This window comes from Propithecus coquereli, unplaced genomic scaffold, assembly GCF_000956105.1.
Source record: "Propithecus coquereli isolate 6110/MARCELLA unplaced genomic scaffold, Pcoq_1.0 Scaffold756, whole genome shotgun sequence".
NCBI classification, from domain to species: Eukaryota; Metazoa; Chordata; class Mammalia; order Primates; family Indriidae; genus Propithecus; species Propithecus coquereli.
This window is the reverse complement of record NW_012153685.1, coordinates 1,295,864-1,313,684: the sequence shown is the minus strand read 5'-3', so window position 1 is coordinate 1,313,684 and position 17,821 is coordinate 1,295,864. Positions and strand designations below refer to the sequence as shown.

Genomic DNA, 17,821 nt, shown 5'->3' with positions numbered 1-17,821 from the left:
AGATTTAATTTACCTTCCTTCCTTACCTGCCTAGCTGGCATATATACTTTTTTGTTTTTGTGGTAGAGAGAGGAGTCTTATTATGTTGCCCAGGCTGGTCTCAAACCTGGGAGTGATCCTCCCACCTTGGCTTCCCAAAGTGTTGGGATTACAGGCATGAGCGCCACTTGGACATACTCTGTATTTAAATGCTATTTAAAATTAGAAATTATATTAGCTTCACCATTGTTTTGTATTCTGAAGAGGTTAACAGATTATTCAAAAGTTGTTTGTGACTAAATCTCATTTTACGCTGTTAAAGATGGCCTATGCTATTCTATGGAGTTTTCCTCTTAATTTCTTCTATTCTTGATATTAAATGGGAGCACATGTAGACTGAATTCTCTTCCTAAAGAATTTATATATTCCTTATGAATTCTGAAAGTTGTTTTCTTTCAAAGGTCCTTATCTTTCCAAACTACTATCTTCAGTAGTTGAGTATAAAGAGAAAATTGTTTCACACAGAAGCTTTTGCTCCTTTCTACAGGGTGTTCTTAATTGGTTATCACAACAGTGACAAGTCATGCTCTAGGTTTCAATCATATACATCATAGAAATTCAGAGAATGGAAGAATATGGCTAGCAGTAACAAAAGAGTGAGTCTTTTATGATTTTGATTTAATGTAAATCTTAAACTTCTTAAAATGTGCTATTAAAATTACTGTAATTAAAATGTCTTAAGACTTAGTTCTTAGAAACATTGTTTTAAAGACACTGTAAAAAAATAAAGACAGTGTAGTAGTAATGGGTATAAGACTTTAAGTGTGGTGCAATTCCAGATTCTTAGATTTACTGATTTTTAAATAAAAGCACCAATGTTCAAATATTAACTTTGGAATACTACCTATGAAAAAAAAGAACCAAGTTCCGCCCATGGTTGCTGACCTAGGGCATGTTACAAGCCTTACAGCTCTAAATTATTCCTTCTTATGGGTTTATACTCTTCTAATCTGTATGCCATATTCCTTAAAAGTCAGTGGCAAGGTATGGGAAAGATGAAAAGACTGTGTACATTTTTTAAAAGAAATTTCTTTTTATGGTCATGACATTTTCATTTTTCTGTAACGCACCCTACCACACGAATGGGTAAAAGCAGTAGAACATAAGGTCAAGTAATTGCTACTCCTGTAGACTCATACACAGAAAACCATTCTCAAATCGACAAGGAGGGTCATAAGAAAGCACATGAATGCTACACAGGTGGGACCACTGACCTCTCTGAAATAAAAAGAGATCACTTGGTGAGTTCAGAGGTGACGGAAGTTGAACCCCTTTAGCCACAAGCAACATGAAGTGTGCTGCCAAGACACCGTCTTCAGTTCTGGGAGCCTGAGTTCATGTTTCCCAAATGGTACAAGCCTCGAAACAATCCAATAAATCAACAGACGCTTGGGAAATATTAGTAAATTTTTATGAACTATTACTACAAAGAACTTCAGCAAGAGGGGAATAAAGTTTAGTGATCTTTCAGTAAACACGTTTAGCGTAACAGTCTTAGCGACTAGATATTTAAAAAAAAAATCAAGCTTATAAACACCATTGTTCTGTATTCAACTGGTGTACACTAAAAATAGGATAATGGAAATACATGTTCTTAAAGCATTTCCACAGGAAATGTTCGTATTTTTCATGACATTCTAAATCACTCAGCAATTACATATGGTACATCAGCTAAAACACAGGTATTCTTTATTGCACATTTCAAAGTTGTAAGGATGCACTAGCTTAAGAGGTGATTTTTATTTAAGGGGAAAATGATATTTTTTAATTGGCTCAAAAATGCACACTGCCAAGGCAGCTTAGTTCTAAAAACAAACCTTTTAAAATAAACTTTTGGATTTTGAAGCCAATGAAATCCTTTACTATAATGAACAGTGAGTGCACAGTCCACTTCCTCTCCAGCTGAACGTCAGAGGCCATAGTTAGGGGCTCTGTTTTAAAGCTTGTGAACAGTCCTGGTTACTGCTCTGAGAGGCAGGTGGAGGCTCATCTCTAGAGCCTGAAGGCGGTAAGTCTCTTGCAGCAGGTGGTGGTGCGTAGTCTTGGGGGGGATGGGTTGGGGGTGGTAGTCGGGTACCCGGAATAAAGTACTCTCTTGGACCAAGAGAACCTAAAGGTCTAAATGGTGTGTGTCCTGGTAAAAATTCCCGAGGATCAAGAGGCAGGTCCCGTTTTCCAGGTGGAACGCCTGCTGCATATTCTCTTAAGCCTAGCGGTGGACGCATACCAGGACCTGGAAAACAGAAGTTCAGTTATGTAAATACATCTAAATTAAGATGGTTCCAAATACATTAATATAGTCTTATTTCTCATAACCCTAGAAATTAAAGGAGTGCCCATCTTTATAGTGAGGCAAACTGAGGTTCAGCAAGTTTAAGATACATGCCTGTGGCCAGCCTGCCATGAAGCAACACGGGCTCTACCTAGTTCCAGACTTGTGTTTTTTCCACTACACGATTTTGTCATCTTTATCTCAAGAACCTGGTTTGGACTTGGAAGTACTATATACCATACCAAGAAGACTAAGAAATAGGGCTTCATTGCAACAAAGAAATTTTGACAAAGGAAATTCCATTGTGTTACTGTAGCAGTTAAAACTTCATGCAGTATCTCAGCGTGGACCTAACATGTGCCATTGAGATCAAGGTGTCTGCCCTGCTGGATAAGGCCTTCCAGTTCCAGTTAATTAAATCCAGCAACATTGATTAGGTAGCTATTAAATTCTATAGTCTCTTTAATAACTCCCTTCCATCTATTTCCAAGGTGAGGAGTGAGGGTTTAATCTTTCCTTTTTTTATATTGTGACCCACTGCTTATGCTTCCATTATGAGTGATTGAAGAATTTAGTTATCTATGACCTACAGGACATCTTAAGTTAGGAGATGTCTCTTATTTACCTTTCTATTTATTACAGAGCCTAGTATGTAGCCACAGACGTTCAATAAACATCTGCAGAAGTAATATTTTTGGCTTTCTATAAATGGCCCCTTTTCTTGTCTATAAGAGACAGCTATTGCCCATCTCATTACACGGAGATTATGCAGCACTTACATGTCCTAAGAAATGTGGGGAAAAGTACTAAGTCCAGTTTATTCCTGCATTGCAAAGCCCTGCAATTACAACTGTTTTAGCAAGGAATAGAAAGAAAAGATGAATATGCTTTACAAGTCAATTACAACTTTTCAGATCATCATACCGAATGGTGGAGGAAGTGGCCTAGGCCCAAATGGCCCACAGAGCTGAGGAGGTGGTCCATATCGAATGGGTGGTGGTAGAGGGCCTCCCACTGGGGAGCTCACGAGAGGCACCCCTGGGTAAGGAGGGGGCCCTTTTGTAGCCATATTAACCTGCAGAGTGGAAGCAATTAAAGTTTTGAAATACTTTGGTATGACAGACAAAAGCACCAACACTGGTAAAAGCTAAAACCCAATGAAGCAAATGTCAGGCAGCTGTCCAAAGAGCAGAATCGGAGCAACGCAACACTACCCTCCCACTCGTTCCCCGGTCAGCTTACAAAAATTAAAAGTATGCGTGAGAGTGAGCAGTTTCGCTATAATCATATTACTGCACATGAATGGAAAGGAAAGCAAATAAGGACTGTCAAAGGTTATTAACGGAGGTCACTGCATACTAACATAAAAGTTATACCATACAAATCATTATTTATAAGGCAGTCCCTCCCTCTGCGCTCCCTCTCATCACCACAATAGATGATTTCCATGTTAAGAACACAGAATGAAAGGTAATGAAAAATCCATTCTCTACACATGTAATAGCTACTATTCAGAGTACCTTCAATAGGCCTTTCATATATTATCTCGAATTCTCAGATCTCTAAATCTCTAATAGGATCATCTTGTTCTAAATATGAAGGAACAGAGGCACAGGGAGTATTAGATAATTGGCTGAAGGTCAACACGGCATGTTAAGAGCCTGAGCTGGGATTCAATACCAGGTTTGACTCCAAGCCCATGTTCTTTCCACCTCTGCTTCTCCTCTCTAACATAGGGGTCTCTACTCTCTGTGAAGTCTACTTTCAAAGGAGTCTGAAATAAGATCTCTCAAGAGATGTTTATTCCTGGAGTCCTGTGCTGGAACTTGGAAGTATTTTCCAACAGAAACAATGTTATTTACACAAATTAGGCAGGCACAACTCTAATGCTTACCTTCTTTACCAGTAATATTGTCTGAGATATTGCCTAATCATTTCCTATAAGAAACTGGGTTGCAAACTCTCAATATTAAACTTATTTTGATTTCAACATAGAGAAGCACTGTCAGGTATGATCAGAGGACTTACCAACTATAACAGCTACATAAGTTATAAGAAAATACACTTATGTGAACATAGTTTAAGGACATTGCTGGAAACTGGCTCAATGGGTAATTACAGACTTTCACTATTCAGTCAGTATTTCACATCTAGCAAACATTCTTCTGTTATTCATCTGTAATTTCAGATCATTCAAAATAGGTTTGCCTAGTATACAAGTGTAGGTATTCTTAAATAGCATACTTCCAAATAAAGATATAACAATATATTATGCAATTTATAATGAATTTATTTGCCTAAGAGCATTAAGTAATAAAGCACACAAGGATGACTTTTCACATTTTTTAGTTAATAACAATTACAGCAGATGCTCTAAACATGGTAATCGTCTAACTGAAACAGGAAAGAGGAGAAAAAAACCAACCAACCAACCAGATTTCAGCAACACTCCCAAGTTAAGGTCAAAAGTAAGATCGATCGCACCATCCACTTTAAAGCAAAGATTAGTGTCATGCTCCTCAAATCCTGGCCAGAAATACACCAAATGAAAGCCCAGTCCAGGCCTCAACTTCCAAACACTTACAGCTACTGGGTGCTCAGCCGAGGATGCACTGCTGGGGACTGAGGGGCCTTCAGGCTCTTGGAGAAGAGTTTGTTTTTTAAAAAATAAGTGAGACAGTACAGATATGACAGAACACACAAACAGGAGATGAGGCAAAGAGAGAGTGTGCAGGAAAAGCTACATGTCCCTGAAACACCTAATTATAATTCACAATGACTGAATTTTACCTTGCCCTCATCCATCACCTTAGTGGGGGAAGAGTTTCTTGAGCTGCTGTTCATCATGGCCGCTGTACCGGATCCTAGATCTGTTAAAAGCCAGAGAACTGATTTAGACTTATTCTAATTTGTATACTCTGTGAGGAAGATAAAAAATTCCTCTACCCACTTCCTCCATGGTTTTAGACTCTTTGAACACACTTAGGTCCCTTACCAGAGGCAGGAGGTTTCCCAGATGCCTCAGATGACCATCGGGGACGAGGTAGAGGCCCATCCATTGACCCTTGAGAAAGAAATTAACAGAGTCCTTAAATGTATTTTTCAGAAGAAATAAACCAACTGTGGACAGGTCAGGTTCAATTCTACCTAGAAAGCAACATTAAAATGGGTCTCCCAATACATACATATGAAGGGAAATCACTTATAATTTAGGCATAGACTTAAAGAATTAAAATAAGAACTGTCTTGGATTGAAAGTACAATAAACCCTGCACATTAATAGCATTGGTTCGACACTCCAAGCTATAGACTTGATATAATTCTACAGGCTGATTTCTTTCAGTCAATACGTAATATGATTTCCATATCTGACCAATTATTTGATATATTTAGGATTCAAAATAGATTTACAGCATTTCATATTATAGTAATGAGAAATGGAAATACGTATGCTGCATAAACTGTAAAGTTTTAAGGCTCCTTTTATAACACAGCTGACCCTTGAACAATGTGGGTATGCTGACCACCTTCCCAACCCCACAACCTCTGCACAACAGTTGAAAAGCCACATGTAACTTCTGACTCCCCTAAAACTTAACTATTAATACTAATAGCCTACTGTTGATCAGAAGGCTTACCGATAAGTTGATTAACACATATTTTGTATATGTATTATAAACTGGATTCTTACAATAAAGCTAAAGAAATGAAAATGTTACTAAAATTGTAAGGAAGAGAAAATATATTTATGGTACTATACTAAAATTGTAAGGAAGAGAAAATATATTTACAGTACTGTAAGTTTATACTGTGTACCAGATGAACTGTCTGAAATGGTAGGAAACCACAGCTACAGACTTCAACCTACAGGACATATCAAGCAAGTCAACATTTTCTTGTAATGTCACAACTTTGCTTCTTCAGAAGCACTTATGGCATCAATAGAGCCACGTCATATGGGTCCCACAGTGTTACTCAAGGTTTGTGTTACTGCATTAGCATGATGAAAAACACACAAGAACCATGAGAGATCTCTTTGTACTGTGATGTGCAGTTTACTGAAGGAATGAACTGCTCATGTGGAGATGATTAGTGTCGTAAGGCATTTTAAGTGAATACTTGCAACACTTGACAAGCTCACAGCAATAGCAAAAGGAAGTGGCTATGGAATTATTATTATAGTAGTACAATATGTATGACAGCTAATTTTATGCAGTTATGATTTAATACTGCATTTTTATGTTTGTTTACATTTCTCACAACTGCAAATAGCACCTTGTATGCTCTGTGTGCATAAGTTTCGATAAATTTTAACTTTTTATAATAAATGTGTACTTTTATGATAGTAAATGATAAAATAGACTGGTATCCATATATTTTATGCGTTCATGACATACATTTTTCTTCATTTTTTTGATATTTCAAGGCTATACTATTTGCGAGTTTTTCGAATTGTTGCAAATCTCCAAAAAATTTTCCAGTATGTTCATTGAAAAAAATCCACGTATATATGGACCTGCACAGTTTGAACCCATATTGTTCAAGGGTCAACTGTATTTGGAAGAGGAATCCCACAGCATTTTAATTTTAAGATGAAGGTTTATACTTTACAGTAAAAAATCTTAAAAAAAACAAAAAAGAAAGGAACCTCTGAGAAAATAATACATGCTTTCTTTTCTAAAGCAGATCTTGCAGTAGACTATTTATCCACCAAGACAAATTAAGAAATCTTCTTTTCTATACTGGACAGACCCAAATTCTAAAGTGTTGTTTACATTAGAATTTTCAAATAAAACAGAAAAAACCCTCCTGCAAACAGTTTATTGCAAGGTAACATTGCGAATGCTCACCAAATTCACTTCTAGGCACATCTCTTCGATTGAGAGTAGCAGAGAGTGGTCTCCCAGGCGGCTCCACCATCAGTGGAGGGGAGCACTCACCACCACTCACGGGGGACGGGCCAAAAGAGCCATTCTGGCTCAGAGCACCTGAAGATGACAGTGTCTGGTTACCACTTTAAGACAGCCTTTTTTTTCTTTAGTAAGTTCTTGGGATTATTTCTAGGACATCGTAACTATCATACACAGAAATAAAAAGTAATTTATATACATTTTACACCAAAAGTAGGTTTCTAGTAGATGTCTGCCTCTTACAAAGTGTTCCCTTACCTCTCCTTGGAGGGTTTTGTGTATTTGGTCTTCCTGGCATTGGTTTTATAATCACAGGTTCTTCTTGTAGCATTGCCATTTTTTGCGTTAATTCTAATATTCTTGAATATAGAGAAAAAATGACTTAAATATGAAATAGAAATCAATCCCTTACCAAATACCACATAGCATAGCCTTAAAAAAATTCTAATATGTACTGAAAACACACATATCAAAATCACATACTTGTGTCTCAAGTTGGCGGCTTCCCTTTTCTCTTCAGCTATAGCTCTTTCTGCAGCACGAGCTTTGAGCTATTGGAGAAAAAGTATCCAAATTCAGTTGTGGTAGACTATGCACAAAATAAAGGAAAGGAAAAAAAATCTTACCCAGTTATCATGAGCTTTCTTCTCATGAGTAGCAATCTGGAGAAAACAATACATTAAAAAATATACTTAGGGATTCATTATAATAGCCATTACAATAGCCTGTATTAGTTACCAAAGAATTCTACAACTGTAGGGCATTATAAGTATTACCTGGTTTTTAAATGAGCGCTCTGTTTTCTGTAATTCATCCTCCATTTCTTCAATTCTCCGCCTAAGAATTGCACTTGGTTTTATCAGTTAAAGCACAACTGAATAAAATTTCAAACAATCTGACTATGTTACCTTTATTCTGACAACTGTACTGTGACTTCATCCATATATGTAAAAACATATTTTACATGGTTATGATAAGAGTACAACATGACGAAAACTAGTACTACCTGATTTATCATTTAACAGCTGGAGATTCTGAGTTGATAAATCATAATTTCCTTAACTATTCTTTAGTATGTTCTCAAATAGTCCTGCTATGAATATCTTCCTCTATAAAGCTTTTTTTCTTCCTTTAATTATATCATAGAAAATTTCCCAGAGTTAGAACTACTGGGTCAAATGGCTCAATCATTTTAATGGCTGTTGATACATCATATAACAAATTGCTTTCTTAAAGAATTACCACAATATACAACCACTAAAACTGTTTGCATGAACCAAGTTCTGTTACAGTCTTGTCAGCATTTGGGTATAAGTTTTTGTTAACATTTTTTCATTTATTAACTTAAAATTTAGTTTTTCCCTTGTGTGAACTGAACGTATTCATGTCCTCAGACCATTTATTTATGGTTTTGTGCTATTTTCGTCAACACAATGTAAAAAGTTAAAAAAAAAAAAAAAAAAAAGAAAAAGAAAAGCCAACCATTTTATTAGCTGCTAACACCCTCTTTAGAAGCTGAACTCACTTGTAAGTTTTTACTTCTTCTGCAGCCAAAACTGCCTTTTCATCTGCAGCTGACAGCCTCTGCTCTCTTTCTTGCCGCTCATACTCTTCTTGACTCAATTTCCTAAGATAAAACCAGTTGTCAGTGAAAGTGTTTCTCTTTCCTCCCTCCCGCTATTCAAATATCACTTCCCATTCTACTCTCAAAAATGCACAGACAATGTTATAGGAAGAAATTCAAACTGCCATTTAGGGATAAAAATCAAACTCTGGCTTGTTGGCAAATCATTGCATTTTCTAATAATTCTCTACTCACTAGTAAATTAAAAAAATGTAAAAAATATTGCGTGCCCCATGGCAAGTCTCTTGTACCTGAGATAATGAAAGCTCACTTTACTTCAATGTGCAAAGCTAGAACTGATAACTAACACAATTAAGTTTATTAGGATAAAGCCGGTGATAATTACTTCTCTTATTTCTAACCATGGAAAAGACCACTAATTTATTTTCTTATTTTGTCATGGACAAACTGAAGTGAGATTTTAGCATACTGGAAAATAGGTCAGAAGAAAACATACAGAATGAAGCAAATTCAGACAGAATGTAGGAGACATGGGGGCGGGGGGTGGAGTCCAAGTTGTTTAAAATTGGAATCTCAGGAAAAGAGAGAATGACGCAGAATTAATATGCAAAAAAGGATCCCAAAATTCAAGAGATGTCTATGACCCCAAACAGCATAAATGAGAAAGAGAGAGAGAGAGAGAGAAGCAAAAACCCTACACGTAAGCATCTCCCAATAAAACTGCTGAAAAACCAGAAAGAAAAATGACTAAAGGCAGCTAAGGCAGGGGTGAGACATTTGAAACAGAGAAAATAAGAATGATAATGGATTCCTCAAAGAAACTTTAAAAACCAGAGGTAAGTAGTTGGTTACCTTTAAAGTGCTGAAATTAAACTGTCAAATTCTATAGCCAGCAGAAAGATCCTTTAAAAATGGAGTCAAAATATAGGCATTTCCATACAAAAATAAACTTATTAAATCTGTCACTAAAGGATATTCTTCAGGTAGAATGAATGTGATCCCAAATGGAAGGCCAAAGATGTGGGAGAATGAAGAACTGCAGGAGCTGTAAGTATGCATGTAAATTAAATGAGTATCGGTGGGACAGCACTGTAAAGGACAATAAAACCTCTCGTGGAGTCTGAGCTATGTAGAGCATTATAATACATTACCATAATAGCATTGAAGTCAGCAAGGAGTTAAAGCCCAGAAAGAGGTAAATCTATTCATTTATATCAGACTTCTTAGTAAGTCCAGGATACATGCTGTGGTCTTTAAGGTAATTATAAAAAGGTGAATAAAACAACCTAAAACTACCAAGCTTAAACAGAAGAAGAAAAGAATTTAAAATATTCAAACAGTTCAAAAGACAGAAAAAAAGAAAAGAAGGAACACAGAAGAACAGGCCAACAGAGAGCAAATACCAGTATTTAGATTTAATCCTAAATATATATTTAGGAGTTATAGAAAAAAAATGAGTACTCAGTCTGTATGGCTATCTATTTATTTCTGCTCACTCCAGAAAAAATGTGAATCAGCATAAATATCTGAGTGGGAAGGAGATTGCTAGGTGGAAACAATGTTACTGCAGAGAAAACAGCATAAAGACAAAGAGGCTTAGAGTGGCAAGGGGGAACCACCATCAGTGTGCAGTTCAGGAAGCATGAGAAGCAGCTGCAGGATATGCGTCTGGAGAGGAAGCTCAGGATCAGCCGAAGGGAATGGCCTCTGGACCTGCTAAGGAGTCTGGAATTGATCTTGAAGGGATTGGAGCATCTTTGATAGATTCTGAGCACACAATGACACGGAAAGACTTGTATTTCAGAAAGTTCACTCTAGCAGCTATAGAGAAAATTAGAGTTAAGAAGAAGTTATATAAGAAAGTGGGACTAGAGGTAGGTAGTTAGTTAGGGGACTGGCAACGAAGATGACGTGAGCCTGAACACAGTGGCTTTTGGCATGGACAGCAGAGTACAAACCAGACATGATGATCAAATAGATGTTGGGAGAGTTGAATAAAACAGTGACATATTGTATCATAAAGAAAAACAGTTGCTATTTAGGTAATTCAGATTACTACTGGTGGCAGAGAAGTCTTCTTTAAAAAGTAGTAATGAAATGAAAAATGTTTCTTTGAATCAAGCGAGGCATTCGGAGCTGGCCTGAACAAAATCTGGAAAATCTAAACTGGCTGCTCAGTGAGCACAGAATTAGAGAAAAATTTAATGGTATCATTCAGTATTTAATGGCATCAGGCGGCAGCAGTCTAAGCATTTAAAAAAGATTAGATTTGCTTAGCGAGACAGGCCTTTTCACAGATTGCCACATACACTGGCAAAGTATAAGAGTAAATAAAAAAGCAACTGGCACAGATAACCTATTTTTAGAGAAGTCAGATATTTTTGTGGGGAAATAAATTAAAATAAACTACAAGAATATATCTTTAAAAGATACATAGCTCCAAATTTGAGATGTGTATTTCAGAAGATTAGTACCTACTTATACTCTCCAAACAAGTATTTCTATATTCAAAATTCCTAACATCCTTGCCACAATTACATTGTTATGTTCATTCTCAATATTTGACTAGAGTCCAAAACTGATGATACTCTCAAAAACTAAATATACCTTTTGAAGTTTGTAGTCTACTAAAAACCATGTCACATAAAAACCACACAGAATTTTTAAAGAGTATCTTAAGAGCCAGTGAAACAAATGCAAGAGAAATCAGAATTACGTAAATGACCACAAAGAAAGAAAAGTAAGTGTGGAGCCACAGGAAGGGTACAGATCTGAAAAAAGAAGCACTTCTGCAGCAGTAACAGCACAAGTAAACTACTCCCTCTCGAATGAATTACAGGCAACAATTTCTGACAACTGGTTTGAACAGGAAGAAAAACAAATTACGAGAAATGAGGCAGAAAAGACAACAAATCTATACTACAGAAGGCAAAACTTGTAAATAATCCTAAAAAAAGGTAAAATTATCTATATTAGTACACACATTTAGTCACACAACAGTATCAACAATGAAAACCTTACTTTTGCAGAGCCATCTCCTTCTGCTGATAGAGTTCATTCAGAATCTCCACTTTCTGCCTCAAGGTTTTACATTCATCTTCCAGTCTAGCTTTAGAGGACTGCAGTGAATTACGGTCATCTTCTAATTTCTTTATTTGGTCTGTAAAGGATAAAACATTTGCACTCCATGTGTGTGCACAGGACTTGAGAACTTGGTTGGGAGGTGGTGCTGAGAGGAGTGAGAAGTATGAAAGCAGAAAGCCATTCTTTAGCTTTCCAGTGCAATTTCATATCTTTCCAATACATGGCAACTTCTGAAGAAGTAACCTACCTTCCAGGTCACATTTAGTGGACATCGAGGCTCTCAGCTTAGATTGTAAAAGTTTTAGATCCTCTTCAACCACTGATACTGCAGTTTCTGTCTAAAAATTGCAGAAGAAAGAAGTATTCTTAAAAGTGAGGCATAGTAAGAATACACAGGCACTTACAGGATTCTAAGAAAGGATTATACCCAAGAGACATCCATCATCTGCTTAATTTGATTTTTCATCTTCTCATTCCGGTCACCTATAAAACAAAAGGCTTTAATTGCTTTTTCTTCCCTTGCTTTTTATTAACTCTATATTTTCTTGATTTCCCCGAAACTAAACAATTATGTTCAAACATTGAAAGAAAAAACCAAAACCAACAGAACTGATGAGACTAACTGATTTTAAGAGAATTGCTTCTACTGGGATCTTCATTTTTTAAAGAAAAAAAAGAGAATTACAAACTTAAGTTCAATAAGTAAACTCCCACTTGTACAATAAAAATGTTATCCATGCCATTCTGACCAAGGAAAACTATGTGAGATAAAGCTCTCTCTTCTCTCTCAGATCTCTCTCTACCTGGGACAAATGTCTTATTTCAAAAGATTCACTCCTGTTCTCTCCCAGGTGTGGTTCAAAAGTGTGGTCCCCAAATCCCAAACCACAAACCAGTACTGGTCCATGGCCTAATGGGAAGTTAGCCACACAGCAGGAGGTGTTTGTACAGCTGCTCCCCATTGCTCGCATCACTGCCTGAGCTCCACCTCCTGTCAGGTCAGTAGCGGCGTCAGATTCTGCGTTGTGGTGAGTTGTATAATTATTTCACCATATATTATATTGTAATAATAATAAAGTACACAATAAATGTAATGCACTTGAATCATCCTGAAACCATCCCCTCCCCTTTCCCCTGTCTGTGGAAAAACTGTCTTCCATGAAACCAGTCCCCGGATGCCAAAAAGGTTGGAGACAGCTGGTTTAAAACACCTACTATTGCAAGCAATATCCAACTTGAGAGACAGTGTCTAGAAGCATTTCCCCATCAGTAAACAATGGTACCCTCTAGTCTCCACTCTCATGGCCTTAATTTATGGCTCTAACCACCTCAGTATTCTATAAACTGGCTGTGGGACCTAAAACCACAGAGCTACAGAAATGATAAGTATTAAAATTTAATCTTCATGAAGTTGAGAAACAAGTTCCTACTACCGTATGTGTTTAACACTTAGAGGTATAAGACCCAAGCAGCGCAGCTCCAGTGCACTCAAGTTCTCAGTGGAATGGAAACATAAAGTCAGTGTTCTTTGTATGCCTACTGCTATACCCACACCCAGCAACCCACCTCAGCCCAAGGTAAATAGTGCAAACATATACACTAATCCAGTGATACCTGCCTTCAACTCTAAAGCTTAAGAGGAAATTCAACCAGCTGGTAAGTAGCATCGGTGTACTTAATTAAAGACAAGAAGTCAAAAAGGGGTCCATCTCGCCTGAGACTGATCTTACCTCCCACTTCTCCATTTGCTAATTCATCTGACTCATTTTCTCCTTTATTGTGACCCTCAGATTCAGATTCACATTCACACTCTAAATGATTCAACTGTGTAATACAATTAGTCAAAGCCTAGAAAAGAACAAAAGGGTATTGATAAGAGCCTCTCACTTTTAACTGAACAGATTTCATGAGAATTCATAAGAATTGAGCATGTATTCATGAGAATGAACTTACATTAATATTATCATCTTTGTGACTAAGAGCTCCTTCCAAATCCTTCTGAGACTTCTCAAATGATTTGATTTGCTCACTGAGTTCAGCATGTGATTTACTCCAGTCTTCAATTTCCTGCTGCAACTGAAAAGTAAAAACATGTGATTCACACAGTTACAGCTTTTGCACTGGAGACATTAGGGCCATGGCCTGTCACTACAGGTTAAGACCTCAGTTAAGGGTGGTCCCAACCCATAGAGCTGTCGTGCGAACATCAAAGCTATCAAGGAAGTTGATCCAGGTTATTGCATCCTTTGGAAAACTACAGTCAGTTCAAATAATTCATGTCCAGTAGGAATAGAAGAACACATCCTACTATCTCCCAAGTCTAGACTCCTGATCATGTAACCTTTCCTTGGCTAGTGAAGCAGTAATTGCTCAAAGAAGGGTAATAAAATATTTAATTCTTAGATCTAAAGAGCCAATCCATTGCCCCCGAGGCTACTTATGTTAGTAGTAACTGGGTGGTGTTTGATAAAACAGGCTAAACACTCTAGTAACTATAATAAACCATACAGAAGACAGAAAATCCAGAATAGAGAGTATATACATATGCCCAATTTGGGGAGCAGTTTAAACTTTGCATATCTAAGAACAGAATCCTGCACGCATATTTCACTACCTTAAAAGCAGATCTGAGAAAAGATATTCACGAAGTAGTGACATTGGGGTCTCTATTTTATATGACCCAGGACATGAACTTTTCTTTACCTGCTCTTTCTTCTTCTTAAGCCTAGCATTTTCTTCTTGAACCCGATGGCATTCAGATTTCACCTTCTCTTCGCTAAGCTTAGCTTCATTAAGTGCAATTTGAACCTAATGCAAAACACTCCTATCAGTGAATTAATTCCAAAGAAAAACAAAAAAAAGGTACGTTTTCGCAAGCAGACATCATGTAGTTTTCATTTTTTGCATGTTTTAGCACACATGAAATTGTGGCCCCTCAATAATACTAAAACATAGTATTAATATCCCGCAGGAATCGTAAGTAGCTTTACCTCTGAAAATTCTGAGGCATTCATTGAAATAACATTCTTTAACTTCTCTATAGATTTCTTGTTTTCCAGTATCTGTCATGTGAAAACAGAACGTAAAACACGTATTAGGACTTCAGCAGAAACACTGGGATATGCTAAAAAGAAGAAATACTAACAAAACATATCCCAGAGCCATGGTCTGTGTTTCAGATAAAAGTAGGTGATCCAGTTTTAGTCTAAGGGAAAAATCAAGAACTTTAAGAGATAAGGGAAAATAATTGAAGGCATAAATATTTCATGGTATCTACAACCTTCCTACTTAGGAAATAATGTAGTAGGTGACCAGACAAAAAGATGAAAGCAAAGAAAATGAAAAAACTTTCATTTAACCAGTTCAAATCAATGGTTTTTCTCCTCGTAGTGGAGAAAAAAAAATCCCCAAGGTCACTTTAAAAATTCTCTTGCCTGAATTAAAAATCGTAGTAAGGGAGACAAAATATAGACAAATCTCACATGGATGAATTTCAAATAATTTATGAAGATACTGGCTCTTTCAGGAGGTGGAACATAACTCAACTTTTTGACTGTGGGCTGTGCACAGTTAAGTTCCTTTCAAAGAGTACAATTTGCAAAAGGTAAAAAAAAAGAAATAATTTTACAGTGGGGAAACCTGGCAAATCCTACCTTAATGAGATTATCAAGCTTACTTAGGTATTGGTTTATGGGAACCCTCTCTACTATCTTTGCAACTTTCATGTAATTCTAAAACTATTCTAAATTTAAAAAGTTACTGAAAAAAGAACTTTGCAAAGCAAAGCAAAACAAAAGGGCTGTTCAAACTGGGTTACAATTTCTTAGTTATTCTCTATGTTTCAGAGGGCAGAGCCAAGCAATGCGAAAATTACCAAGAGTGGAGGACAAAAATACTTCCTAGGCCCATAATAACTTGTTGTATTAGTACTTAAAATTCCACAAAAATGGACAGAAGTAGGTTCAACTTCCCAGATTCCCACTCTTACTTTACTTAACAGAATGGAAAATAGAGTTAAACTTATTCAATCTACAAAGTAGTTCAAAAGCCAAATTATACTAACACTTTAGCAGCAAAACTCTTACCAAGTCCTGATTCTTGACATTCTGTTCTCTCTCAGATTCTAACATAACACGAAGACTTTTAGCTGTGCCATCCAGAGATTCATTAGTTTCTTCAAGTCTCTTGATTTTATCCTATAAAAAAGATACTAAGATTAGTAATACTCAATATTTTTACTCTTGTTTTTAGAATGTAATCCCCAAAAGGAATTTTTACCTTAAATTTAATTGCTTCATCAGAGAGAATCATATTTTGTTTCTTGGCTTCCTGAACATGTTTCTTTGATTCCTTGATCTATATAAAATAAAGCATTCAGAATTCAGAATTATACATTATAGTGCTACCAAAACTTATTTTCAAGTGGGTGACCCCTTACATAAGAAAGTAGTACTTTACACGATTACTTAAGATTTGGATGATTTGCAGGAAATCATGGAAGAAAATATGATTTAAAAATAACATAATCAGTGAACAATAAGACAGGTGAAAATAATTCAAGCTGGAACCATGGGGATAAAAGATTGAAAAAATAATTATACCTTCTGCTCATAATTTGACAATTTTTGAACAAGTTCTGCATTTTCTTTCATGATAGTCTTCAACTTCTCAGAAATTTGCTGTTCAGTGACTAAAAAAAGAAAAAACAGAGGTTATTATGATCACTAAATGAAATTGAATTACCCAGTGTATTAGCAGCAAAGACATGTTATCTGGCACAATCAGGGAAAAGAACTTCTTAGCATTAACTATCACGGCTTTAAAAAGCAATCTGTAGTTAGTAGCAATATGGATGTAAAAATATTATTACAATGTAAGAAACATAACTCTTATTTCAATGAGATTCCTCTTTAACTTTATTTCAAAGATGGAAAGTATAGCAAAACATTACAGCGTGATACTCTTCCCTGTATGAAGCCCTTTCTTCTCAGAAAAATGGGATCACTTCAAATATATGTCATTTGCAAAGAGAAGCAGAAAATACAAGCATACTGATTTACAATTCTATTGCTCAAATTATTTACTTAAATACTTAATATATTGATTAAATCATTAGCACAGGAACACTGTTCACAAGTACTAAATCTGCATTATATCAACATTTAAAGTCAATCTGTCCCAAATAAAACTAATCATCTTCTCCCTACTCCCACAATTTGTTACTCCTCATCTATCTTAATTGGCAGCATCACCATCTACTCTATCATCCAACCTAGCAACCCAGGAATAGTAAAACTGTCAGAAGTTATAAGCCAACCAGACATCAGAAGGCATGATATCTACTTCTAGCTTACATAAAACCCATATTGGACACCAATACAGATGGAATAGTACAAATTACAAAATAAGCCTAAAAATTTACCTTGATATACTCTATTCTTTACCTAGAAGAGAGAAATAAAATTAAATTTGATGTCAAACATTTCATTAACAGAAACACATAGTTCCTAATACAACAGTCAAAATCATAACCAAAGAAGAATTTAGTAACAATTTGGTTCAGCAAAATGAATCAATAGATTAAACAATAAGAAAAGGTTAAAAAGCATTTCAAACATAATTGGTAGTGATACTTCATAAATAGTCACTAAGGTAAATATCTTATTTTTACAGCTAAAGATATGTTTATAAATCTATTAAATGAGCACCAATCATATGAAATGTGTAACTTTAATAGAAATAGCTAATATTTTCACAATAAATGTACTAATGCTTTCTCATTTATTTTGACAACCCCAAATAGCCAGAATGAAGTCTAGAAACAATGATTGTTCAAAAAGTAAAGGTGTAATCTTTGTACCATGATATGCCTGTTTCACTCACCAGAAAACATCTTAGAAACCCTATTCAAGGTTGGATACTGGCTGAATT

The 17,821-nt window shown here is 36.0% G+C and overlaps 1 protein-coding gene across 4 annotated transcripts in view; it reads right to left on the bottom strand.

The window, feature by feature from the left end:
* Nucleotides 1-1,711: 1,711 nt before the first annotated feature.
* The window catches only part of MIA3 (melanoma inhibitory activity family, member 3), a 41,183-nt gene continuing 25,073 nt past the window's right edge, over nt 1,712-17,821 (bottom strand). For 3 of the 4 annotated variants that reach the window (XM_012662189.1, XM_012662191.1, XM_012662190.1), the window contains 21 exons: nt 17,313-17,334; nt 16,492-16,580; nt 16,169-16,246; nt 15,976-16,086; nt 14,881-14,952; nt 14,594-14,698; nt 13,844-13,966; nt 13,621-13,738; nt 12,318-12,373; nt 12,138-12,228; nt 11,828-11,966; nt 8,747-8,848; nt 7,998-8,058; nt 7,848-7,883; nt 7,705-7,772; nt 7,480-7,580; nt 7,162-7,299; nt 5,307-5,375; nt 5,102-5,181; nt 3,236-3,386; nt 1,761-2,272 (listed from right to left, as the gene is read on the bottom strand). In XM_012662189.1, coding sequence (XP_012517643.1) covers nt 1,962-2,272; nt 3,236-3,386; nt 5,102-5,181; nt 5,307-5,375; nt 7,162-7,299; nt 7,480-7,580; nt 7,705-7,772; nt 7,848-7,883; nt 7,998-8,058; nt 8,747-8,848; nt 11,828-11,966; nt 12,138-12,228; nt 12,318-12,373; nt 13,621-13,738; nt 13,844-13,966; nt 14,594-14,698; nt 14,881-14,952; nt 15,976-16,086; nt 16,169-16,246; nt 16,492-16,580; nt 17,313-17,334 — 2,121 coding nt within the window. In that variant the 3' untranslated portion in view covers nt 1,761-1,961. Of the gene's footprint in view, nt 2,273-3,235; nt 3,387-5,101; nt 5,182-5,306; nt 5,376-7,161; nt 7,300-7,479; nt 7,581-7,704; nt 7,773-7,847; nt 7,884-7,997; nt 8,059-8,746; nt 8,849-11,827; nt 11,967-12,137; nt 12,229-12,317; nt 12,374-13,620; nt 13,739-13,843; nt 13,967-14,593; nt 14,699-14,880; nt 14,953-15,975; nt 16,087-16,168; nt 16,247-16,491; nt 16,581-17,312; nt 17,335-17,821 lie in introns of all 4 variants that reach the window. The other variant, XM_012662192.1, reaches the window with a different exon arrangement.